The following is a 27,299-nucleotide window of genomic DNA, read 5'->3' as shown; positions in this document are numbered from 1 at the left end:
TCTAAACTGTCACAAATATCTCCCCTGCATGCACATAAACCCACCTACTAGACCATCCATCAGTTAAAAGGACTCTGGACCACAAAAGTTGATGCCATAATACATTTGTTAGTCTTGAAGGTGGCACAAGACACTGTGGTGTTTTTTTGCTGAACAGATTCTAGAACCTGCACATGGGTTTTTCTTCTCTCAGAGCTGCATTTTCATTAACAAAATGAAACTGGCTTCTAAACTTACAACTTTAGACAATTTAGAGCATTGCAAGTGTAAAAGTAAGGCCTTCTGTAGAGGGTTCAATTTATACATGTAGAAGCCTAGCAAAATCTCAGAAAAGCACCCTCCCTCAAGGTTGGATACAGGAAAACAAAAAAACAAAAAACAGAGGGTCCTTGTGCAGAAGCCAAGCAATCATGTTCTAGAGTCAAAACTTTGAATTAAATATCCAAAATAAATAATACATTTTAGCTCAAAATGTATTAGATATTGTCAATAAACCCCTTTTTGGATCCTTCACTTATTTCCTTGGGATCTAAACTGAATGATATTGGGCAAGTCTTTTCCAAAGCTACAAGAATACAGATCTTCATGTATTGTGTGCCCAGGAGTGCCATCTGGAAATCTGCTGTGCCTCTTGTTATGCTGCAACACAGTGTCAAGCCTTTGCAAACACTGTTTTTGACTACTCCTGAAAAATGGTTTCATACAGCTTGAGAGGACTGCCATAACCAACATCAGATATGAAGTAGCTGCTGCTCCATCAGAAAAGCAAGTGAAAGGGAAAGCTGCTTCCTACCTTACCACCTCTCCCCCCCCCTTCCACCCTGCAAAGAACTGTTTCTTTTTGTCAAATACTGTTTGTTCCCAGGGTCAGTTCAACTTGACCTGCTTTCCATACAGCTACAGCAGCCACCACACCTGGAGATATTAGCTCAGCCATTCTTTGCAAGGCTAGCAGTAAGTGCATCCTGGTCTATATGCGGCAAGCAGGAGATGCAGGCAAGACACAAGTGGAAGAGAAGATATGTAGGGAGGCAAGCCCAAATGAAGTGCCTGTCCCCTAAATAATTCACAGAAAAGCAGGCCAAGGAGAACGCATGCATAATCCAGCACTTGTAAAGGCAAGAAAATAAAAAAAAAATGGACATAGGAAAGAAAGAAGGTGCAAACAAAGAAAAGGCAAACCCATCAGCAATAGGTTCCAGAAATCATTTAAAATAAAGAGTGTATGTAAACACACACACACAAATATTCTCTTTCATTTTTTTCTCTAAACAATTACCTTTTCTTCCATCTTCCTCCCAGAGCACCTCCTCTCTTACCTTCTGCAAACCTTATCACCTAGTGGGGAGTTCTCTCAGTAACAGCTACAGCACAAGTATGTACACAGTGAAGAGGAGGTAGCAGGACACACCTTTCCTCCAGTTTCTGCAGCAGCAGATAGAGCTGGATAAGGCTTTAATGGCCACGTCATCTCCTTATGTTCAAGCCTGGGCAGCTCCTTTTCCTGCTTCCTTAGGGTCAAACCACACACAACATTTAAAGTGTTTTTAACCTTGGCAAGCTTAGTTCTTCTTTAGTCAACAGCAGCTAGATTGCCCTACCCCAGACCAGGACTATGGGGAGTAGGGGGCTTTAACACTGCCTCCAACACAGTCCAGTTCCAGCTCCTATTGACTAAAGAAAAACCAAGTCCATCAGGCTACATTCGTGGATGATTCATCCGCTTCACCCACTTATTTGATTTTTCTCTGTAAACTGCTTTGTGAACTTTTAGTTGAAAAGCGGTATATAAATACTGTTAATAATAATAATAATAATAATAATAATAATAATAATAATAATAATAATAATAAGTTATAGTGGTTTTATTAGAACTTCTACTAATATTTGTTGGAAGTCACCTTGGGCATTTAAATGGAAAAAGAAGGGCGGTATACTTAGAATAATAAAATCAAACAAGCTTGGATTGACTTCCCAATATATTTGAGACAGCATGATTTTCAGTAATCAGGTGAGACAGAGCTTGTGCATGGCTCTCATCTCATAGAAGAACACAGATAATACTGATGTATGCATGCTACTAAAGAGAAGTTCAAAACTGCAAGACAGAGCAAACACTTCCACAGGCAAATGCAAGGGAGGAATTTCCTCTGGAAGAAAGAGGAAATAGCTGGTCTGCTCAAGCACAAACCCAACCAGCTGTTTTCTCAAGGGGTCTGAAGCTGAAGTGGCCTATGCAACAAAAAGCAGCCACTATAATCAGCTTTCACTGTGCTCAGATGCAGAATTGCAACTGAGGAGCCAAAGATTTTCTTCAGAATAGGAAAAGGAATCTTAATGAAAAGAAAATGCCACCTATTTCTACAACGAACTTAAGCTCCAGTTACACTGTTGAACAAAGGGTGTTCAACGGGAATTGAAATTTCAGCATTGCCCCCTTCTAATCACTTGGCCAATCCAAGCTGGCAAAGGATATAAAGGCAAGAGAACACTGGTAGAAATTGCATCTGTCTTGTACCTTTTCCTTGTACTTTTTTTAACATGTTATTAACTAGTGCAGTATGGTTGCTGCTGCTTCTGTGGTAACCCTCGCACTGCTCCAGTAATTCATAAAATTTACACCTATGTGGTCTATTTACATAACAGCAGCAATGCCCATCCATTTGGTGGGTACATAATACCACAAAGAAGATGATATCCATGAGCTTGAACCATGTTTATGCAGATATCATACGTATTCTGTGGATTACTGGAGCGCTATGGAAGCAACAACAACAAGTAACACAGTCCTGCATTGCGCGCAAACACTGGAATCTTAAGTATGCTTACTTGGAATTGGTGGGGCATACTTCTGTGTAAACATGGCTGCTATCTCTTGGCAGGAGCAAGAGACTCCTTAGTGCAAGAGCATGACAGCACTTGAAGGCACACTACCAAATTCATGCTCTATAATTGCATACTACATACTGGTAAATGTCAGGTCTGGAGTCCAATTCTTCCAGTGTGACAATAGCAGGTGCTCTACGATAACACCTTAACAATATAAGCCATACCCTTCCCTATTGTCTCCAACATGTGGTGTAATCGTATTTGATAAGATTTGGTGAACTGTCTTTAAAAAATTGCTCATACTCTTATTTCCTTCCACATGTCAGCTACTGCCACTGAACACCTGTGCTGCAGCCAGCAAGGTACTCCCATTCAGCTATTGGTTGTTCTCATGACCAATGCTCAAGATTGCTTTGTCAGCACACAACCCGAGACACAGACGGTGGCTGGCTAATCCCCTGGAGCACTCATCGCAGAAGTGCCTTAGACAGCACAAATGGTTGGCCTCTTTCTTTAAGGCCATTTCCCCCTCTGAACAAATGGCTGAACAACAAGATCCTGTTGGCAAGTTTTCCTCCACCAACCCTCATTGGCTCTAACTGGACATTTTTTTTCTTTATCAGAGGGAACAGAAGAGGGGTGGCTTTATGTAACAGCTTGGCTGGAAGAACGAGTTTGAGAATCAAGGCTCTGCACACCGCAAAGACCTATTAGCGTTTTAGAGGCATGCAAGACAGCAAACTCCTTATACTAGTAAGTAGCTGAAGATTTAGACACAACCTGAGCTATGCATGGGCAGTAATATAAAAGAAGAGACAAGCCAAGCATCAGAAAAGAAGCATGCAGAAATCAACCTTAGAAACTTCCCTGACATCAAACAAAAATGTCACATAAAAATTAAGATTAATCAGAAACAGATAAAAAGGACTATAAAGCACTAAGGCAGACAGGATAAACAAGGGTAAACGATAATGCCAAATCTTAATAATGCAAAATGATTCATGTTGCATTTTTCCCCAATCAAGGGAAAGGAGCTAAGCTGCACTGTTACATTAACACAATAGAAATTTACTACAGCAGAGCTAAGGTCCCAGAATCGTCACAGAAGTGAAATAAATATTAGAGCCGTGTTTAGAGTTCAGCTGGAAAGCAAATCTGAGGAAAAGTGGACCAGTATCTAGATATGGGTATAACCAGGAGTCAGAATGCCCATTTCATTGCCAGTAGTGGGTGGGAAACGGAACCTGCATACAAGGAAAATGTTCAAATCTTCCCACCACCACAGTTAAAGTGACCAATGTTTCCTTGAGTACAATGTGCTTAGAAAATGAAGAACTGAATTCTAAGACACACTTGCTCCTTTATTCAAGATTATCTATATCCTGTCTTTCCACCAGAAAACCTGAAAGACAGCTTGCAGTCCTGGTTTGAACACAAATGATAAAGTCACATACTGTACATTAACATTAAAACAGCAAGTATTTAATAGAACAAGCAATAGTGAAAAAGCACCAGTAAAATTCGAGTTACTACTTGGCTAAAGCCCAAAAAATAATACCTTTATGATCGGACACTAAAGAGATAGTAAAGTATATGGGGAAAAGTATTCCATGAATGCCATCACAGATAAGGCCCTGTCCAAGGTACCCACCTGCCTAAGCTTCAACAAAGACAAGGGCACCCAGTGCAGAGCTTCAGTTGAAGCTGTCAGAAAATGCGGGTGTGGGTGAGGGTTGGAGGATATGGGAGATGGTGGACTTAAGATACCCAAACCATTTAGATGATCAGCTTTTGAATTATGTTCAGAACCATACTAGAAGCCAATGCAAATGTTTAAGCACTTACAATATACGGCCAGTATAGCAAACCTTAGTTACGAACCTGGCCACCATATGCTTAACCAATTATCACAAGGCAGTCCTATGTATCATACATTGCAATAATCAAATCAAGATAGTGACAAAGGGTGTGTGAAGATGTTAGCCTAAAATGCAGTGATGCAGGAAAGAGACAATATTCACAAACAACTTCTTATTGTCAAAGACTGTAAAAGCACCATTCAAGACAGAATCTGAAAGATCCAAACTCTGCAAGTGATTTACATTACTTCGTGGTTAGAGCAGGGATAAAGTTATTGGCCTCAGCTAACGTAAGTGTCTGTTGGGGGGAAAATCCAAATACTGACAGTTACTATTTGCTACCCTGACTTCTAAAGTGGAATTTGACTGTTGCAAGGGATCAAAGAGCTACAGCAATTTTAATAAACACTTTATGAGAGAGTGCTCAAAATGCTTCACTTTTATGATGTTGCTGTAATTCTTACAAAGGTCCTGTAAGGCAGGTTAATATCATTTCCATATTGTAGATGTGGAAGCTGAGAGAGTGTGAAGTTTGCCTAGAACTCACCAGGTGAGTTTATGGCCCAGGCCAAGCAAGATTCGATCTGGGAGCTTCCCAATTCATAGTTCCGTCTCTTTGGTTAAAGTTATGGTAGGTTAAAAGCAGTGTTCCAGGTACGCCCCATTAACACTATGCCACATCACACAATATTGTGGAAGCTTACTAGAAACAACAGTATAAATGAGCACCCCTTACCTTCTTCATCTGAGAGATACAGTCAACCTGGCACAGTGGGCAAAGTTTGCACTTGCATCTGGGAAACCAGGAGTCATAACACACGTATTTCACAGCATCATCTTGGCAAATTTCATCTTTAGCTTCTGATCTGTAAAATGGGAATAAAAGTGACCTACCTCACAAGGCTAAGCACAGACTGTTCAGGCACTTTGCAAATTAAAAAAAAATATATTCAAAATTGCTAACCACAGCAACACTTTTAGACTGCACAGTAACTGGTGTTTATTACCTCCAGAGGAAATTTAAGACACATACAGTTATAAGCCCCTCAAGTTAATCCACAAACCTCCAAATCTACACAGAGACATCAGAGTCCTGCCGGCATACCAGACAAGCTCCTGAAGTTCTCACAATTCAGAGCATCAAGATCCAGATAACTGCGTCCTAGAACACGGCCCCAGAATGATGTATGTACAGCATGTACCTGAAAAAGCACTCTCCCTTTGGGGAATTAACCCTTAGGCATTGAGCATGGGTGCTTCTCAGTCACTCACACAGAAAATGTGACTCATTTAAGATAATGTTTTGGCATATCCCCTCCAGTGGACATGCATATCAGAATCTTAGCTCATTCACACATATACACACCCCTTAAGGAAATGATTACTTACAAAGTGAGTTCACTGAAGCTTATTCTATCGTGTTTTAAGAAAAGCATTCAGCACCTTGAATCTTTGCTAAGCAAGACTTCCTCTTAAGGTCAAATCTTCACTATTAAGCAGGAGAAAATACACAAATCCACTTTCTCAAATTCATCTCTTTACCTGCCTATACAATACAATATGCGTATCACTTAACATACCTTCTACAACCCTTAGGAACAGTGGCTTTTAAACTGTATTCCAGAGAGCCCTGGGATACTTGCAAGCTTATCTGGGGTTTCTAGATGATAAAATCAGTAATGGTAAATAACCATTGCTACCATTTTCCCCTACAATGTGCAGTAGGGATGGAACTTTGGGGTGCACCCTAGGACATACACCATCAGGATCAGTCGCCAGCATCACTCATGGGTTGAACTTGTTTTCGAGTGCAGCATCCCCTAAAATATGCAAGGATTCCTCAGTTGACCCAGCGATGTACAAAGAATTCCAGGAATATAAGAGCATTTTTTAAAAAACATTGCCTTAGAATATTCACAGTTTATCACTCACAGGTTTACATTTGCAAAACTATGCAGGGATATAAATACATATTTCAGTTAATGGTAAATTGTTGTTCCATGTGATATGTAACGGTTAGGACCCCCTATCTTGCAACCTTGTCATTGATTGTTTATTTGGTTATCAGATACTCCTCTTCAAACAGATTCGTTAAATGCACGTGAGATTCACTACCTTCAGCTTGACTCCACTCCCCATGGACTCTGACTACCTATTAGTTTCGGGTCACCCATCACTTCTTAGTTGAGGAGTAGGCCAACTCTCAATTTTTGCTTCTTTGATTGCTTCAAAACGGCCACTTCTCTTTCTGCTTGTTTGTTTCTTACTTCTGCCTAGCGGTTCAGCTCTTCCAAACCCAGTGAAAGTTTGCTTCACTTAGAAGGAAGTGGTAATGGAACACTTCCTCCAATCTACCTTAGGACAAAGAGTGACAAATACTGGGCAACACAGGCTGCAATTTTTGACCAGCTCCTACTCCATAACAGTCAGCCATTTTAGCTTGCTTGTCTTCCATATTTTGTGCCTTCCTCTAATTCAGCATCTATACTTCACTCCTAATTCAATATTACTGGCCTCCTATCTAGAATGGATTGTGACTTGCAGTGCAAAGCCAACTTCTTTTGCCTTCAGGCCAGCAGTCTTCTTGCCCATCTAAGCAATAAGCCAGAATCTCACTTTGATCTTTTGATTGTTGCCTGTTCAAACCCAAACCAGCTCCTATACCTCAAGCACTAATCAATGCTGTAGTGTTAACTCAGGTCTGACATTTGCAGGTACAGTCCAGGATCCTCAGTGCTTTAAACCCAGTTATCACATACATTCAACACCACCACCTGTCACCACCTGCCTGTCACCCTCAAAGTTACAGCTGTAATTCTGTCTCATCTAAAATCCTATCCCATTTCTCCTTGTAAAAACTCTTTTATAATCCCCTCCTACACCTGAAGGATGTTGTTGCCTGCGCTTTTCTTTTAATATACAAATCAGAATTACTTTATCCATCCAACAGCATGCAATTTCATTTTCGGCTGAGACTAGCCAACCTTCAAAGTCAAAGTAAAAAACCTTCATTGGCATAATAAAACCAGGGGCTAGCCACCCTTGTTTTAAAGGCTTTCAAAACTCTGCCGAAGCCTCTCCTTTTCAGTAAATCTAGAGATACATCATCCCTTTTGAATGCTAACTTCCCTACAGTTGGCATAGAAGTTTACTTTTACACATCTTAGTACCAGAAGAGTCTGTCTTTCTATACCTTTCCTACCATAGGAGGTCTCAATGTCCTATGCATCAACAAGTCTGAAATATTTCCTTCCTAGTTATTTCCTCAAAACACAGACAACTGTACAGGTAGATGCTTAGTTTGTATTGACAGGTACAATATTACTGAGCTTGATTTGTCCCAATGAACATATCTTCCAGAAAAGAACAGCCCTTCGAGGGAATGCACACCCAGCTAAGACCCTCATTATACAGACTGCCTGCTAAATTAGATACACTTCACTTAAATTAAATCAACAATGTCTACAACAGTGTACTGAAATGCTCCAGCTAAACAGAATTGCTATTTAAAATGAAAAAGAGTTGTGGAAGGAATTACCACATGCAAAAGAAAAACAGCAAAACAAACTGGACCACGTATTTGAACTCCCAGGTAGAGTAAAATGGAAACTACAAATGTTGTCTGTTACTTCCAGATCCCAATAACCTAACTGTACATTGGTAGAAGTTCAAAGCATTGACCCTGTATGGTAAGCTAGCCATGCTTTATGGTCTCAGGAGCCACTCTGAATTATTCATTGCATTCAGGTGGGGGAGGAAACACAACCTCTTCTGCTGCTAGCATCATCTCAATAAATTAAAAGTTAAAAGTAAGCAGAAGAAGCTCCTCATTAAAGCCTGATCCTGTGCAGAATTAAGCAAGCACAGGATTAATTGGTTTAGGCACATCCAACTCTGCACAGGATTAGTCCTCAATAAAACTCCATAGACTTTTCAATTAAAAAAATTAACACTTGCATAGCACTTTAAACCTGCAAAGAGTTTCACTTGATGAAACCATATAAAGCGAGTAAGTATTATCCCCATATTGCAGCTGGGGCCAAGGAGAAACTGCTTGCCATCAGTGAGAATTCAGGCAGAGGTGAGAATCAAAGCCATAAGTCCTGATTCACAACTTAGCCTCTATGCTACACCAGCTTATTTTGAACACCTACAGCATTTTGATATTGATATGGCAATTAAAATAGGCTTCCAAAATAAACACGGAGTTCCTCTAACAAGACAAGCAGGATTTTAATCTCAGACAAAGTATGCAAGTCTTGTTCAAGACCAATTCCTGCTACATTTTGCCAGTTAACTGGGAAGGGAGTGAAGGTTCCAATTTCACACTGTGTTTCTGGGGGAAAAAATTCTAGTTGCCAAACAGCATTTTCTGTAATTGAATAGTATTGACTATATATTGTTTCCATCTCTTCCCAATGTGCTGTTAATTAAAGAAAGGGAAATGCCACCCCTGCTAATTAGGCAAGAGGCAATTTTCACAATGGAGAGAGTTGAAAAGCAGTGTGCCCCAAGGATCTGTCCTGGCACTGGTGCTTTTCAACCTCTTCATAAATGACCTGGAGACAGGGGTGAGCAGTGAGGTGGCTAAGTTTGCAGACACCAAACTTTTCCAGTGGTGAAGACCAGAAGTGATTGTGAGGAGCTCCAGAAGGATCTCTCCAAACTGGCAGAATGGGCAGCAAAATGGCAGATGCGTTTCAATGTCAGTAAGTGTAAGTTTCAATGTCAGTAAGTGTAAAGTCATGCACACTGGGGCAAAAAATCAAAATTTCACATATAGGCTAATGGGTTCTGAGCTGTCTGTGACAGGAGAGAGACAGGTCGATGAAAGTGTTGACCCAATGTGCGGCAGCAGTAAAGAAGGCCAATTCTATGCTTGGGATCATTAGAAAAGGTATTGAGAACAAAATGGCTAATATTATAATGCCTTTGTACAAATCTATGGTAAGGCCACACCTGGAGTATTGTGTCCAGTTCTGGTTGCCACATCTCAAAAAGGACATAGTGGAAATGGAAAAGATGCAAAAAAGAGCGACTAAGATGATTACTGGGCTGGGGCACCTTCCTTATGAGGCAAGGCTAAGGCGTTTGGGCCTCTTCAGCCTAGAAAAGAGATGCCTGAGGGGGGACATGATTGAGACATACAAAATTATGCAGGGGAAGGATAAAGTGGATAGAGAGATGCTCTTTACACTCTCACACAACACCAGAACTAGGGGATATCCACTAAAATTGAGTGTTGGGAAGGTTAGGACAAAAGAAAATATTTCTTTACTCAGCGTGTGGTTGGTCTGTGGAACTGCTTGCTGCAGGATGTGGTGATGGCATCTGGCCTGAATGCCTTTAAAAGGGGATTGGACAAGTTTCTGGAGGAAAAATCCATTATGGCTTGCAAGCCATGATGTGTATGTGCAACCTCCTGATTTTAGAAATGGGCTATGTCAGAATGCCAGATGCAAGGGAGGGCACCAGGATGTAGGTCTCTTGTTATCAGGTGTGCTCCCTGGGGCATTTGATGGGCCGCTGTGAGATACAGGAAGCTGGACTAGATGGGCCTATGGCCTGATCCAGTGGGGCTGTTATGTTCTAAGAGGCACTTTTTCACCCCAGCAGAGCACCTTTTCTAGTGGCTATTTCCTGGTAGTGTTCTGCATCTTTTGAGATTGCAGCCCTTTTGGGACAGGGAACCATTTAATTATTTGACTTTGCCTGTGAACTGTTTTGTGAACTCTTTAATTGGAAAGCAGTATACAAAATACTGTTAATGTTAATAATAACTATTATGCAACTGAAAATCCCTTGTCAGGGTCCTGGTTTATTAACCGAAGGAAACACTAGTGTGGCTGGAGAGTTACAATAATTTTTCAATCTGCTAATTCCTATTTTGGGCCTGCCCCCAAAGGATACATAAAATCCAAGACATAGATAAAATCCTGCATAAAATCCAAGACAATAGTGTTCCTAAGAAGGTGCGTCCAAGGGGAAAGCGTGCTCTCCTTACAGTCATAGCCCAGAAGGTGCGCCTCACACCTTTCTATTCCACACTATAAACACCTAGTCAAAATAAGCAGAAGCACAGCTTTATACTACTCCACCGACAAACCTTGACCTGCCAAGAAGCCAGGCTTCCTTCTACCAGGGGCCAGTTTCCCATCCATGGTTAGTCCTGCCTAGCTCAGTTCCTTTTACAACTCATCACCCAGCACGCACAGCCTCATGCACTCCAGGCACAACCCTTCAAGCACTATACAGCCAGTGCCATCCGTAGTGCAAGATTTCAACATCACCTTTTCCCAACCATGCACACTACATCCTGACCAGGTCACCTACCAAAGGATGAAACTCCCCAAACCCTGAGGACCTTCCCAGTCCCAGCCTAGGGCGACCTCACCCCCTGCAGCACAGCACCACCTCCTATACATCGCACGGTGGGAGGCGCCCCCACCACAGGGCCTGAATGAAGACCCCACCCGCCTCCCACCGACTGGCCCCCCATTTCCTCCACCTCTTCTTTCTCCAGTGAAGACTGATGCACCTTATGGCACATCTTTGGCAAGCAGCGCGACAGCCACTCACACCCACGCCCCCCAATGCCCAGCAGGGGCAAGTTCTCACCCAGAGGCCGCCGCTGCCTCCTCTCCGATCCGTGCAACGCTAGAGGACCTGCGGGGAACGAGGCGTCGTCACCCGTAACCACACCAGCTCTATCTGCTTATCCCCGCCCTCATTCCTCTCTTCCCGGATCTGCTGTGAACTCGCCGGTGGAAGAAGCCAAATTCGACGTCAGCTATTCCAGGGGCACCACTGAAGGGCGTGGGGTGGAAATGGGGGGGGGGGGGTCTTGCATCGCGATCGCAGCAAGTGGAGTTCAGCTGCCCACTGAACATAATTGTCTTCTCCCAGTCCTAGCCCCGTCTGTTTGCACTACAGCAGGCAGCTCCTGCTACTAGAGCTAAAGTGCCAAAACTGCAGGGCCAATGGATTTTCACTTGAAGTCGCCCCCCCCCCCCAGAAAAAAATTATTGGAGGGAATCAGAATCAAAAACCCCCCTCTGCCACATTTAGCAGTTCTCCCACGCCCTGTTGATTAAACACACACAGGGCCACATTATTGTTTACAGATACATACAATGTAGCTCTTAAAGACTAACAAGTTTATTTCAGTATAAACTTTGGAGATTAATGGCTCATTAAACAATCCAAATCTCTCATTTCTTTCCCTTGGTGACTTGATTGTACTGGGCCCTCCCCTCATCTTATACAACTATAGTCTTCAAATTACTGGACTGTAAGGTGAGCTGAAAAAACCATGAGAAACAAAGCAGAAGTGATTTAGCAAAACTAAACATCCCTAGGTAAAGAAGTTACCATCAGTAACTCTAAGGGCCCAGTCCTATCCAATTTTCCAGCACCTGTGCAGCTGCATTGCAGCCCCAAGATAAGGGAACAAATGCTCCCATACCTTAAGGAGGACTCTGTGACTGCCTCCCCACCACAGGAAGCAGTGCAAGCCCCATGGGTATGGCTGCACTGGCATGGGAAAATTGGATAGGATTGGGCCCTTAGTTAGTTAGCAGGGGCATTAGTGCAAAGATGGACAAATTTTACATGCACTATTATATGTCATAATTGCATTCTCTATTACAGTGTTTCTCAACCAGTGGCACGGGTACCACCAGTGGTACTTGAGGTGGTGTCTGGTGGTACTCACAGGACTCCTGGACACCTGCCACACAGTAGCAAGATCAGGAATGTGACACTACAAACAGCAGTAGGAGGCTCCAAAACATGCTTTTCCACTTGAAAAAGCCTTCCCCTCTACCCTGAGCCTCTCACTAGTGTTTGTCACATCACATCTGTCTTCCAGCTGTATTTCCAATTGGTGCACCATACCACTTCACATGGTTGAGGACAAACATTGAGAAACGCTGCTCTATTATGTTCCAAGTTGAATTTGAGATACCCATGCACATAGTTAAAATATTCAGTCATAAAATTAAGCTTGCTTTAGCTTAACTTTGCAGCAAAGAATGCAGTGCCACACAGCTGTTAAAACTAAACTGTAGCATTCTTGTGCAGCTAAACTTTGCTCTCTGTAGTTTGGGTAGGGACTTTTTTTTAAAGAGAGTTGCATGTCTATTTCAAATGAGTCATGGTTAATAACAGCAATTAGCTAGTTTCAGAATTCTTCCAAAAAGCATACATGTCTATTATCATACACATCATGGTCATACATGATGTGCTATTTAAATCTGTCTAGTCTATCTAGTCTGATGCATATGAAACAAACTGTACCTAAAATTATTATACTGTAGACATTGGAGTTCTGAACATTACACCATATATTAATATCCAAAAATTCCACAATTGAGTTTGTATCATTAACAGTTTGATCTGAGCTTTAGAAGCCAAGGAAAGTTCCTCAGTACCAGATCTATTGCTATCTATTAGGACAGAGGGACAGTACGTAACTGGACATAGGCTTGGGTTTTCTTTCCCTGTTTAAGTGGTATCTGAGGTTTGTTTTTTTTTTAAAAAGATTGTGCTGTTCAGCCCTTAAGCACCTCCCTAGTGGAAATGGAAAGCATAAGATCTGTAGCCAGCCTGCATTCCTCTTGTCATCTAAGAGATAAGCTTATGATAAAAGTTATCACATGTGTAGTTTTGCAATTCTTTAATCTCCTAAACATAATAAAGGTACCTTCACACCTCAGAACAACCACATATTAGGAGGTAGTACAAGATCTAATACCAGGCAGTTTCCTAATCATGCATAAGCCACAAAAATATTGAAATCCGTGAAACACAAATCCTTCAGATCCTTATTGTCCACTGTGGCAGAAGACTTAATATTACTGCTTGAGGTTAATATTAGTTGGGTTCAGGTTTTATTATAACCGTATTACATTTTGCATTCTGAAACAAGCTTTCAACCATGTGTGTATGAAAGTAGTTGCCCAACTTTAAACTGAAATACTATATTGAACAACGCACATTAAAAGCAAATACTTCTTCACATTATAGTGTGGTCCATCTCCTAACCATGTGCATATGGAAATAGTTGTCCAGTTGTCCAATTTTAAACTAAAATACTGTACTGAACAAGGCACATTAAAAGCAAATAGCTGTTCACATTACAGTGTGGTCCATCTTCTATCAAATTAATATAACCTGTTAGTCCAAACTTTTTGGGGGGGAACCCCATAATATTTTAAAGGAGAAGGTGGTTCATGTATTAGTCCAAGTCAAATGCCTGAACAATAACTGAAGCTCCAGCTGCTTCATGATTGGTCCAAGTCAAATGTCCAAGTAATAACTGGTACTGCAACTCCACAACAGACAAGTTCTTCCTGATATAGAGAAGACTGAGGCTGAAATATAAAGAATAAGGCTTTGCAAGTGGTCCCATTTTGGTAGTGGATATTTATGCTGGTGACACCATTGGGGTGAACTGGTGCTGCTGGGTATCCAGATTGACTCCTTGGGTCACAGTCACTGTCTATACAGCAGCATTTCCACTGCCCTGTCACAACACCCCAGTGACATAGCTGGAGGGGGGGCGAGGCACTCAGCCTGGCAGGGAGGTGGGCGAGCAGCCCCTCCCTTCAGAGCCATTCCCAGCGGGGGGACGGGACGGAGCCGTACAGGGGAGGTGAGGGAGCCGTACAGCTCCGTTTCCCTCCCCCCGCCAGGAATGGCTCCGAGAAGAGGAGCCGCTCGTCCACCTCCCTGCCAGGCTGAGTACTCGGCCCCCCTCCAGCTACGCCACCGCAACACCCATCGCAAGTGACCGGACAACACCCAGCCCTTCTTCAAGCAGCCTCTTCAGCGGGTTCTCCTTCAGCAGCCAGTGCGGGAGCCTCGGGGGGCCCTCACAGAAGGGCGTTCCTGTGCAGGTCCTCCACCTCCAGCGCCCACATGCTCCTGTGCAAGGGGCTGCCAGAGAGGTCCGTCACCTTCACGGCCCGCAGGACGGGCTCCGGGCCGCAGGAGCGCACCACGCCGAGGACCATCACGTACTTCCCGGCGCTGAGGCACGGCCGCCCCTGGGGGACGCCGTCCGCGCCCTCGGCCACGAAGGGGCCGCTCTCGTCCCGCAGCCGCAGCGTCGCGCCGCCCGGCCCCACCGCCAGCACCGTGCCCTGCATCCACACCAGCCGCACCGCCAGGGCCGGGCGCCCGTACTCCGCGCGCTCCAGCAGCCACACGCCGCCGGCAGCCCCGCGGCAACTTCGCAGCTGCGACGCCAGCACCTTCACCGGCGGAGATGCTTCGGCCATGGCACCGCCTCTTTCCCGCCAATTTTTCCCCAGCGCGAAGGATCGCGGGAGGGGACAGCCCTCCGGTGAGCGCGAGAATTACAGTAACATCGCGAGAATTGGAGTGTAAAAAATTTTTTTTCCTAACCATAGACATAGAAAAAGTCTAGAATCACTAGTCCTGATTGCTACTTCCGGGTTTAAACTAATTAATGTTCACTCTACCAGCACAAAGCATCATAGACATTCCAATGCCTAAAGCGGTGCCCTCTTTGTTAGAAATTTTTGCCATCTTTATAGATGCCAAAAATAGGCATATTTCAGGTTTTAACAGAGACATGCATTTTTTGTTTTGTTTTTATGGTTCAGTCTGGAGATATAGAAAAGTTAGAAATAGTAAAGAGTCAAGTTAGGTCTATGCATGTCTACTCAGAAGTAAGTCCCATTATAGTCAATGGAGCTTACACACAGGAAAGTGTGGATAGGATTGCAACCCCAGAGCCCAATCCTATCCATGTCTCCTCAGAAGTAAATCCCATTACAGTCAATCAGGCTTAATCCCAGGTAAGTGTGGATAGGATTGCAGCCTCAGTCATTGATGGGATGTAAATTGGGACTTTTTTTCATCATGCTCTACTTTATGTCCCCACCCCACCCCTATTTGCTTAAGATGAATGTTACAGCTCAGATATAGCCTGAATTTCCAGTTCTTGCAGCTTCCCCCCCCTTTCCCCGGTGCAGAAGTGAAATACCCCCATAAAAATTAATAGAGAAATCTTGGGCTTTAACGTGATCAGACGCTGTGTTTTTTGCTCCCACTAAGGCTGCAATCCTATCCACTCTTACCAGAGAGCAAATCCCATTGACTATAATGTGACTTACTTCTGAGTAGACAGGCATAAGATTGGGCTCTCAGAGAGCAGCAAAGACAAATTCATACTGCGTGCAACTCACAGTTTACATTGTTGTTGATGACAGCATGTGTTCATACAAAACAAGAGAGCAAAAGGGCTTCTACATGCAAATGAGTGCTGGCATTTGGAAAATGAAGAAAATTTGGAAAATGAAACTTTGGACTTTGCTGTAATCTATTTAGTGTGTAGGATTTTAAGGGTGAAAATCCAACTCTGACCGCAGCCCCACCTTTAATTTGCAATATTAAGAGTGGACAGTCCACTCTGGACTACATTACAGCACTATTGAAAGCCACTCTCTCAGCCTGACCCCAGCCTTCAATAATAGTTTAATAATACTATGTTTGGGTGGCAAACCCAGCTCTCCTATCATGAGTGCCGCACCACCGACGCACCCCGCCCCTCCCTCCCTCCAACTGCAACATGGAAAAAATTCACTACTTGCTGTTCTCAAACTTTTGAGAGGCCCCAGAGCAGCCATTTTCAACCACTGTGCCATGGCCCATTGGTGTGTCACAAATGGTCAGCAGGTATGCTGTGGGAGTTTGGGGGAGGGTCATTTATTAGTTGGGTCCCTGGGGGTGTGAGTCTCCCACCAACAGCATGGTGTGTGCCTTGTCAATTATCAAAAAACGGATGGTGTGCCTTGACAATTTTAGTACCTTGTCAGTGTGTCCTGAGACTATAAAGGTTGAAGATCACTGTCCTAGAGGCTGCAGCATGATGTATAAATCATGGGTTGGGAGGCTATAATGATGATGGGGCAGCAGTGCTCTTCCCCCTCAAGTGCAGCTTGTTTAACCCTTGATGCACAGAGCCTCATCTGCCCTGTCAGTTTTACAACCCAACAAAAATTGGGTCATGACCCACTGGTGGGTCCCAGACCCAGTTTGGGAACCAATGCACTAGACTGTACTTGCTTTGGAAGAAATATTATTGAAACGTTTAAAAACGAAGCAAAGGGGGGGGGGAACCTCATTTGACACGTAAGATCAATCACAGCCACGTCAAAATCTTGCATTTCTTGATTTAAATATATCAGCTGTATACCAATGAGAGGGCAGCAAGGAGGCCTCTTCGCTTCTTCCCAGGAATGGTTCAGTCCGGACCCGGATCCCCCTCTCCGCAATTGGAATCAGCCAAGCAGAACCCTGGGCGGGGAGAGAAAGGAAAGAGGACTCCAGGGTGTTGATGGTGTTGCCTAGCAACCAGAGCCAGGATGGAGCCGAGCAGAGGGTGAGTGATGGGGTGGTGGGTTTGGGACCATTTCAAAGAAGGCGCTTGGCGGGAAGTGTGCAGGCACAAGGACCCCTGTGACAGGGTCCCAGCCTCATGGGGGAGGGGGTGGGCTCCTATAAAGGTCCCTTAGCCACAAGAGTGTGATTATCCTTATGCACCGGCTGAAACATGCATGTCGCCTGAAGAAATCACAGGTGCCATGTTAAAAGAAAGGAGTTTCTAGACCTCATGATTGCAGGTTGTGCAACGCAGAGGAAGCCTGGCAAAGTGACCCTCATTGTGCTCCAAAGAACGTTTCTGAAATGCGCTTGCAAGGGGTGCTTTGGCAACCACAGCTGAACTGCTACAAATTTAGATCACATACAGAGACAAGATGAGACGTATCTGGATTCTGCACATTGTTGGTAGGAGAGGATGCTGCAAAAAGGCTGCAATCCTATACATACTTTCTTGGGAGTAAGTTCCGTTGAACACAATGGGGCTTACTTCTCGAGTAGACTTGCATAGGTTTGCATTGCATGACCCCTATAACAGAGCTCTTTTGAACCGTCCTATGACGTTTTTCTCCACAGCTAATCCAACACCACTTCATCAGCAATACCTTCCATTTCTCTTGATACCTTCCCATTTTCTTGGGGAAAAAATGTCTACATACCCCTGCTAATTGGGTAAGAGGCACTTTTTCAAGTGGGTGCTCCTTTTTTTAGCAGGGGGAGAGTAATTGGCCCACCTCACCCCAGCACTGTCTGTTCTAGTGGCAGTCTGCTGGTATTGATTTGCATCTTTTTAGATTGTGAGCCCTTTTGGGACAGGGAGCCATTTACGTTATTTGATTTTTCTCTGTAAACCGCTTTGTGAACTTTTAGTTGAAAAGCGGTATATAAATACTGTTGATTGATTACATCCTACCTCAAATTTCCATGATGCTATTTGACTGGGACATTACTAGCTCTGCCCTCTGAGATTCCTGAGGAATCTTGGTCATTCTGGCTGCAATCCTAACCACACTTTCCTGAGAGTAAGCCCCATTGAACAAAATAGAACTTACTTCTGAGTAGACCTGGTTAGGATTGTGCCCCCTGTCATTCTGTGAGCAGCCCACAGAGATAGAGGATCTCCCAAACCTCTGTCCCACTCCTCTCTCCTCAGGGTAAGCAACTCCTCAACATCCATGTCAACTATTCTTCTGTGTAAACTCTTCCTTCATGCGTCCTTTGTTATTTGCATCAGGTTGCACAACCTCCCACTTTCCTCATGCTTCCTCAAAGCAGTTCCTTTTTTTTCTAACTCCAAGAAATCTCACATGTGTTCAGGTTCCTGTGCTATCCCCCCAAATGATATACAAACCTACTTCTCTTTGACTGTAATATATGTGTTACCTGTGAAGAAAATGGATTGCAATTTTGTTTGGAACTCTCATAATTGAACTGCTCAAGAGCTACTACACGCTACATATTTTGAGATTACAGCAATATACAGATCACTTGGTAGATACTTTTGGTTGCAATTTCTTGTTGAGTGTATAGTCATTGGCAAATTCTTCTTTGTGGGCCCAATCCTAGCCATTATTCCAGGGCTGGTACAGCCATGCCAACAGGGTGCACACTGCATCCTACAGTGGAGAGGCAATCACTCAAGGAAAGAGGTGGTTTGTTCCCTTACCTTGAGGCTGCACTGCAGCTGCATCAGCACTGGAAAGTTGGATGGCATTGGGCCCTATGTCTGTGTCATGTGAATTTGGGCCTAATTTCAGTGATGAAAGAGAATTTTTTCAAGAACTCTATTGTATTTTGCCAACAGTTTGTACCTCTAGTTCTTTCCGATTTTCAGTACTATCTATGCAATCCTTAAAATCCCTTGCACATGTCCCTTTCCTCTCTTCCTTTGACTTTTCAACCAGTTGCATCTGTATCTTTCTTGCTTATCAAATTTCATGTTCTTTCCATCTATATTGTTTCATTTTCTTATTGTAATCCAGGCCTCTCATTTTCTACTCTTTACCCATCACCATCACCACCTGCTGGATACAGGCCCCAGCTTCTCCACTGCACCATTCCACTAGTTAGGCTGAATCACAGGGTATGAATTATTCAGAGTGTAACCCTTACCTCTCAACTTCTCAACTGTTCCAGTCAGTCAAGCTTCACATTTGTAGCTGAAACTCTTTACAAAAGTTATCATTACATTTGCCATTGGCGTCAGAGGCATCGTTTATTCACTTCTTGTCTCTCTGGGGTACTTATGCTTCAATTTAAATCTGTAACACTGAAATCCAGTTGACTTTTGCTGAGATAGAAAAGTACAAATGTCTGTATCATTGTATACAGTATTTGGTCCTTTGCCCTTATAAATTGCCTGAGAGACTGCATTAATATGAAACCCACAACCAAAATCTCTCCTACTTTTAAAGTATTCTAATAATGGTGATAAACCAGTTTTTCTTTCATTTAAAATAAAGCACTGAATCGGAACATGGTCAGATTGCAGAAGATGAGACTAAAGAACTGCTTGCTACAGAAAAAGAGGTAAGGTTGTAAACACAAGGATTTTGATGAATTAAAATTTTGTAAGAGATTAAGGGCACAATCCTAACCAGGTCTACTCAGAAGTAAGTCTTATTTTGTTCAATGGGGCTTACTCTCAGGAAAGTGGGTTAAGGATTGCAACCTAAACCAGATATATTTTAAAGACACGAATTTCAGTATCTCATCTGAGGAATGCACTGACACAGTATGTAGTGGTGATGCTGATAAGTGGCATATGAACAAAAAAAAAGGAGTAGATGAAAGATAAAGGATATTATTATTTATATGGCACCTTAAGAGCCCAGTCCTGGGCTCACTGCTGGCACGCACTGTTGCAAATGTGCCATAAGGCACTTTTGTGGGTCATACCGCCAGGCGAGCGCTGATGGTAGCCCAGTGCTGGCCGATGCAGGCTACCGCTGGGCGGGTGCCTGACCTCCGCTGCTTGTTGGTCGCACAGACCTCGGAGCAGCAGAGAGGTAAGTGGGGCATGGGGGGAGGTGGGGAGGAGGCGTTCCAGGGAGGGGGGAGACAAGTGGAGGGCGGGTGGAGGGTGGGGAGGAGGCGTTCCAGGGAGGCGGGAGGTGAGGAGAGGGGGGGAGGTGGAACCAAAGCCCCCATGTAGGGCTCACCTTTGGGTTGGTGGTGAATCGGGTAGCCCCATTGTGGGGCTACTGCAGTTACCTGGGAGAAGGGGACAAACGGTGCCACCAGCAGCTGCCTTGGGTGCGCAGGATGTGGCGGCAGCCATTTTTGGCTCTGCTGCAGCCACGTGCCCCTGGCAGCTCAGGATTGGGCTGTAAGTATGCATGGTGTTTTACAGTACTTATTACATTCATCTTTTTACTATTCATCTTTTTTAAAAAAGGAGGTGAAATGGGTTTTTAAAAATAAATTAAGAATTCTTAAGTTCCCAGCTGAAGGTGGCAGCAAAAGGAGCCCCAAGGAGCTGCTATGGAAGAGTTTATCCCTCAGTAGTCACACCTCATATATCCCTCATATAAGCCACACCTGCCAAGGCACAAATGAAAATGTCTGCCTTAAGATGACCTGCCTTGTCTGTGGCTGAAAGGGCCTCCCTTTGTTATAGAGCAAGTAGAATCCTGCTTCTCATAATGCTCTATTTCAGTCATATTTGTGTTTTTTCTGGATCATGAGGTGGGAGGTGGAGGAGGGCTCCATTTGCAGGGACTGCATCTGGAGCAACTCTGCATTGACAAGATATGGCCATCCCTCATCCTCATGTAATCCTCATGTAAGGATTACATTCCAGAGTCAGTGTGTAAAACTAAAATTGTGTATATTGTACTCAAAATTACACTGAAAATCCCTGACATTGGAAAAATACGTACTGTCTCTAAAAATTACAAGAAGCAGGCCAGAACTGAAGGAAAAGCAGCTTCGTTCTTCAATCTCAGGCTAACAACTACATGTTGGGGAGGCCATCATTGTGGGATTGGTGCAGGGTGTCACGAAAATGCAGAAACACCCAGTTTTACTTCTCTATGCCATTCTCAGATAAAGCAGCTGTGGATACCTTGAGGTGTAATAGTAGTGATTTTTTGACATTGTGGGCCCTGTTTTAAAAATGTTTTCATGTGATGATTATAGGTTTTATCTTAGGGTATATAAAGCATAGCCGCTGTTAAACAGCTAGTTATTTGTTTTGATTATATTTCTTTGGGTGGCTTTTAATAAAGAAAACCTTCTATAGCACATTACATTCTGAAAGGCAGAGAGACTGCTATAGCAGTCAAATAGGTAAAAGGGATGTAATAGGGAAAGTAATAAGACTTTAAGGGGAAACTGGATTGCCTCTTTCACTCATAAAATGCTGTTTTCCCCTATGTATTTTACTGAATAGGCGGTGGAGCTGAAAGGCCCAAATCAAGATGATGCTGTGGCCACACCAAAGCCTGCAGAGGTATTGATTCCTCAGTAGGCAAGCAATCCAGTAAATTTAGAAATCAATGTCTTCACAAAGGTTGTTAAAGGATAACAAAACACCTTCTTTTTTATAGACTCAGGGCTGAACTCGAACCAACTTTCCAGCACTGATGCAGTGGTGAGCCTTGGCGGCAGGCACCTTGCCTGTGGGCCTTGCGGGAGCGGCACCACTACACCCACCATGCTGCCAGTGCTGCTGATACCTCCACCCACCGTGCTGCCTCCGCCTGCCCTCCGGGGGTAGGCAAAACCCCGCATGGCGTTCAGGACTGATCAGAAAGCCTTCTGAGGCTTCCGATGCGGTCTTAAGCAGTACTTCCAGGAAACCAGAAGGTTTCTAAAATCATAAGGCTTTCTGAGTGGTCCCGAAGACCGCACAAGGGTCTGTGCAGCTAGGTAGGTATGCAGAAGGGAGGCGGTGTGATGCAGTGGGGCGACTTTGCGGACCTGCGCCCCAGGTCACCACAGGGACCAGATTCGTAACTGCACTGATGCCCCTGCAATGAAATCCCAAAGTAAGGGAACAAATGCTTCCAGACCTGGAGAAGGACTCTCTGACTGCCCCCCCCCACAGGTCGCAGTGTTCAATTAAAATCAAGATAAAAAATAATGAAATAGAAATAAATGATTTAAAACACAACATAGGAGCAGCATACATAAAGTGCAGATAGCGAGGTAAATGTTCAACTAAGGACAGATAAGATGCAGAATGATCCTATGCATGTTTACTCAGAAGTAAATCCCATTCTGTTCAATCCTATGTGGGCTTTCTGCTGTTGGAACTTGCATTTCGGCAGTGGAAGGCCTTGGCTGACGGTGCTGTAGTTGCAGTGGTGTCACTCACGACAGGGCCTCTAGCATGAATGAGTGGTGAACATGCCATACACGTGCCACCAGAGTGCCCACTGCTGATGCCAGTAAGGTGGGGGTGGGCTGTGGGGGAGGGGGAAGATAGGGGTGGGGATTGGGCCAACTGAAGGTGCGTTGGGGAGAGCAAGGAGTGGATATCAATCACAACACGGACACTGTATGTCCCCTGCCCAGCCTTGTCACATCCCCTTGGGCCCATTTCGATTTGCTTCAGCCAAATAACGAGTGCAAAGCTGAGTAGACCCATTGGGGACCATGGTGTGGCAGATTAGGTAAGTAAACATTTCTTTTACTTGCCTCTCTGCTACCTCATGGTCCCCAGCTGGCCCACAGCATGCAGTGGAGCCCATGCCAGCACCATTGCAGCTATTGGTTGGCCAAGGATAGAATTGGAGTGTAAGTGGTCTGATGTGGATCTGCAGCATGGGCACCATGCAGTTTTCTGATGGGAGAGCATTCCATTACTGGAACACTCTTACTGAAAAACTTATTCATGACACCATCAGCTGTACCTCTGAAGGTGGTGGAACATGGAGCAAGACATCTGTTGAAGATCTCAACAAGTTGGCAGACTTATATGGGAGAAGGTGGTCTTAAAGACTTTGATATTACAGGTCAGTCCTCTTTATCTGCAGATTCAGGACCCATTGATTCCACTCAACATGGGTCCCCAACCCTATTGGGAGGGCCGACTTGAACCTCCAGATGTGACTGGAGGAGCCCTCCAGTTGTGTCCGGAGATGTTCTCGCATGACCTCCCTGTGTCTCAGAACACCTCCGGACACAACTGGAGGGCACAAGAATGGATACCTGCAGACATCGAGGTCCGTCTGTACTTTCCCATGTTCATATTTTCAAGTTTTGATTTGTTTATTGCAGCCAGAAGATAGTAATGTCAAGGAGGAAGAGGCAGAAGGTGCTACAGTGGCAGCCAGAGAGGAAGAGGCAGAAGATGCTCCTGTGGCAGCCACAAAAGAAGAGGCAGAAGGTGCTCCAGTGGCTGCCATGGAGGTAGAGGCAGAAGGTGCTCCTGTGGCTGCCAAAGAAGAAGAGCCAGAAGGTGCTCCTGTGGCTGCTATGGAGGAAGAGCCAGAAGGTGCGCCTGTGGCAGTCAGGGAGGAAGAGCCAGAAGGTGCGCCTGTGGCAGTCAGGGAGGAAGAGCCAGAAGGTGCGCCTGTGGCAGTCAGGGAGGAAGAGCCAGAAGGTGCGCCTGTGGCAGTCAGGGAGGAAGAGCCAGAAGGTGCGCCTGTGGCAGCCATGGAAGAAGAAGCTGAAGGTACTCCTGTGGCTGCCAGGGAAGAAGTGCCAGAAAGTGCTCCTGTGGCAGCCATGAAGGAAGAGCTAGAAGGTGCTCCTGTGGCAGCCAGGGAAGAAGAGGCAGAAGGAGCTCCTTTGGCCCACTTGTTAGAGAGACTCTTAGCAGAGCGGGGTGAGCCTGGTGTGACAGGGCAAGCCATTCTTGGAGATCCATCCTTTGCACAGGTATGTGACTCTGAATGTAGTTCACAGGAGTTTGTTATTCCTAGGTAAGTCTGTTGTTAGTATCATTGCAGGTCACCATCAGGATGCACAAATGCTGTTATAAATTCTGTTGAGACGAAATGCGTAAGAACATAAGAAGAGCCCCACTGGATCAGGCCAAAGGCCCATCTAGTCCAGCTTCCTGTATCTCACAGCGGCCCACCAAATGCTTCAGGGAGCACACAAGACAACATACCTATCATGACTTGTAACCCGTGATGGACCCGTGATGTAACCCTCCAGAAATTTGTCCAATTCCCTCTTAAAAGCATCTAGGCAAGATGCCATCACTCCTTCTGTGGCAAGGAGTTCCACAAAGTAAGATAGGAAAGGGAGAATAGGAAGGAGGTAATAATCAAAGATGTTCTGAGTGAATCCTATGATATCTTTTATTGATGTGGCCTCTCCTCCACCTTCCCAGGAGCCGTTTGAGATCTGTGTGCCCTGGGAAGGAAAAACGAAGACTGTGCCAGGCTCACACGAGGGCCAATGCAGAGATAGTCTACTCCATAGATAATGATTCTGTAGGGCCAGGATGTATTTTGTTGAGAAGCGTTTCTCAACAAAATAAATGATGTATTTTGTTGAGGAGAGGTGGTGTTTGGTGGTACCCGCGGGATCCCTAAATCTCTAAATCTCTGCCAAGTCTCACCCGGCAGTGAGACCAGCAATGCAACACAACAAGCAGCAGTAGGAGGCTTGGCTCAGCAGGCAAAGCTCCAGCATGGACTTTTCATGCACTCAGAAAAGCCCTCCTATCTGCCCTAAGCCTCTTACAAGTGTTTGTCATGCTGCATCTGGCCTCTCAATCTGGAAGTAACTAGTGATGACATAATCACCAGTTACTTTCAGTAGTACTTCCAGTAGGCGGGTCATGCAAAGTGGTACGGTGGGTGACAAACGTTGAAAAACACTAATGTAGAGCCAGGATGGTGTAGTGGTTTGGGAACTGGACTTGGAAGATCCAGGTTTGAATTCCCCCTCAGCCATGAAGCTTCCTGGGTGTCCTTGGGCCAGTCACTCTCTCCCAACCGCACCTACCTCACAGGGTTGTTATGAGGACAAAAAGAGGGGAGAAACTATGTACACCACAGTAAGGTACTTGGAGGAAGGGCAGTATAAAAATGGGAAAAATAAACGTCAGTTGTAATCACCTAGAGGTCTATTAAACTTCTTTTCTGGACTTCTAGGCCAGCAGTTCCCAAAGTCCTATTCAGCTGTTGGGACCGCTCTTTAGTTGTTGTGGAGTTGGGAGTAGGGGGGTTGCCTCGACAGCACCCCATTGATTGTGGTGCTGTGGGGACCCAGGGACATCCCCACTACCTGGGGGCATCCTGCAGTCTCCCAGGGGTCCTGGAGGCTTGCAGCCACCTCCACAAACCTCTGCGCGTCTGCAATTAGCTCTGATCTGCTATTGGAGCTCACTTTCAATTTGCACGAAGTGAGCTCCAATAGCAGATCGGAGCTCACTGCAGTCACACAGAGGGTCGTGGAGGTGGCTGCAAGCCTCCAGGACCCCCGGGAGACTGCAGGATGCCCCCAGGTTTCTTGGGGATGTCCCTGGGTTCCCACAGCACCACAATCACTGCGGTGCTGTCGGGGCAACCCCCCTACTCCCACCCCCACAACAACTAAAGAGTGGTCCCAACAGCTGAGTGGGGATGGGGATGTCTCTGGGTCCCCTCAGCACTGCAATTGCTGCGGCATTGTTAGGGACCCATTCCTGGGCCACTCCTAAATGCTGCTGTCCTTCCGGTATTGCAGCAGCAGCCCCCTGGGAGCAACCCATCTCTGTTGGCCATTGGGGGAGAGGGAGAAGCATCTATGTGAATTCCCTTCCCTCCCCACTGCCTAATGGGAACAGGTTGCTCCTAGGCAGCAGCCTTGCGTTATTGAAGGGTCTTCACCTCTGCACACAACCAGAGAGGCTGGAAGCAGCTACTCTCACCATCTGAAGGTGAGAGGGGGCTACCCTGGCTACCCACCTGCGCACAGGTGCCTGTACAACTCCAGTGAGTGGGTGGGTGAGGAAAAAGGAAGTAGTGGGGAACAGGATGGAGAAGAGTGGGAAGAAAGCCAACAGCGGGGAGAAAGCCTTACTGTGGGCAGCAGGGCTAGCCTCAGGATCGGTAGGGCCCAATGTTGGGCCTGCTTGTGTTGGGCCATCGCCTCCCAGAAGTAACTGGGGATGCCAATGACAGGATTGTATTTGACCAGGACACAGTCATCCAGAATGCAAGCACCCCAAGTACCATTATCTTCATATTTTACTTTGTAAAATTTAAGCAGAATTGTTTAACAGCAACCTTTCTTTCTTAGAATGATTACCATTTTGGTAATTCTCCTCTAACGATAGTCTTTATTTCTGGAAAAGTTTGGTGATGTTTACTCAGTGAGGACCGGAGGACACAATATTCTTTCTGAATTTGGCCCTGAGGAGCAGGTAGTGATCTCTTCTACATCTTCAGAAACCAGCAGCCTGAGATCCGATTTGCCAGTGCTTGAGATGCATCCTTTGGAGTCAGGTATCAGCCAGTGTCTTATTGAAGATAACTTTTCCAGTCATTTATACATGCTCTGCTCCAACTGGTAATGAAAAGCCTTGCATTTACATTCTGCTTGATGCCAGCACTAAACCAATTTCTCTGTTTTCCACTCTGGTTTCTTGCCTGATTTTCCTTGTGGTAGTACTACTTCATTGATCTGAATATATTTAGGATATCGGGCAACCCAATCTTGACCTGCCTGGAGCGTGGGGCTGCTGTGGTGCCAAAATGGCTACTGCAGGGTCCTATGCGCCCTGGCTAGCCCCTGCTGTCTTCTCGAGAAAAGGGGATTTTCATCCCCTTCCCCCAAGTAAGGATAGCCCTGAAATGGCCCCGAATTGAAGAGTACAGTGTCGGGCCATGTGGCCTAGCACAGGGCTCAGGATCAGGTGGAGCTGAGCTCCGCCAGTACCATCTCCTGTCCTGCTCCCTCCTCTTGCCACACCTCCTCTCTGCCCTCCATTTGCCCTCTCCCCCCCCCAACACCTCCTCCTGCCTCATCCACACCCCTACTCACCTCTCCACCACCTGGTGGTCCAGGCAACTGTCAGGCGGCAGAATGCAGGCCAGCACCAGAGCTGGCCCAGCATGGGCTAGTTCTGGGCTAGCCCTGGCACTGGGCCTGCGATAAGGGCTTGCAACAGTGCGCACCAGCGGTAAGCCAGCAAGCAGGGCTCAGGATTGGGCCCTCAATCATTTGGATAATATGGATTGCATCTATGGCATTTACAGCACAATGTACTGGGAGAATGAGGCACATTTGATCCAGATAACTAGGAGCATTAAC

The 27,299-nt window shown here is 45.1% G+C and overlaps 2 protein-coding genes across 5 annotated transcripts in view; both read right to left on the bottom strand.

Annotated features, from left to right (window-relative positions):
* The window catches only part of TBC1D16 (TBC1 domain family member 16), a 64,492-nt gene extending 53,056 nt beyond the window's left edge, over positions 1 to 11,436 (bottom strand). The window contains exons 1-3 of one of the 4 annotated variants that reach the window (XM_066615268.1): positions 11,307 to 11,435; positions 5,425 to 5,554; positions 1,412 to 1,511 (exon numbers count right to left, since the gene is read on the bottom strand). The gene's annotated coding sequence lies outside the window, so the exon portion shown is untranslated. Of the gene's footprint in view, positions 1 to 1,411; positions 1,512 to 5,424; positions 5,555 to 11,306 lie in introns of all 4 variants that reach the window. The other 3 variants (XM_066615269.1, XM_066615267.1, XM_066615270.1) reach the window with 3 other exon arrangements.
* A 3,127-nt stretch (positions 11,437 to 14,563) lies between these two features.
* RMI2 (RecQ mediated genome instability 2) lies at positions 14,564 to 24,956 on the bottom strand. Its single transcript, XM_066618391.1, has 2 exons — positions 24,917 to 24,956; positions 14,564 to 14,961 (listed from the first exon to the last, which is right to left on the bottom strand). The coding sequence occupies exons 1-2, from the start codon at positions 24,954 to 24,956 to the stop codon at positions 14,564 to 14,566; spliced, it is 438 nt and encodes a 145-aa protein (XP_066474488.1).
* Positions 24,957 to 27,299: the final 2,343 nt, after the last annotated feature.

This window comes from Tiliqua scincoides, chromosome 2 (assembly GCF_035046505.1).
Source record: "Tiliqua scincoides isolate rTilSci1 chromosome 2, rTilSci1.hap2, whole genome shotgun sequence".
Taxonomy (NCBI): domain Eukaryota; kingdom Metazoa; phylum Chordata; class Lepidosauria; order Squamata; family Scincidae; genus Tiliqua; species Tiliqua scincoides.
The sequence above is the reverse complement of the archived record's forward strand: the minus strand, read 5'-3'. Positions and strand labels throughout refer to the sequence as shown.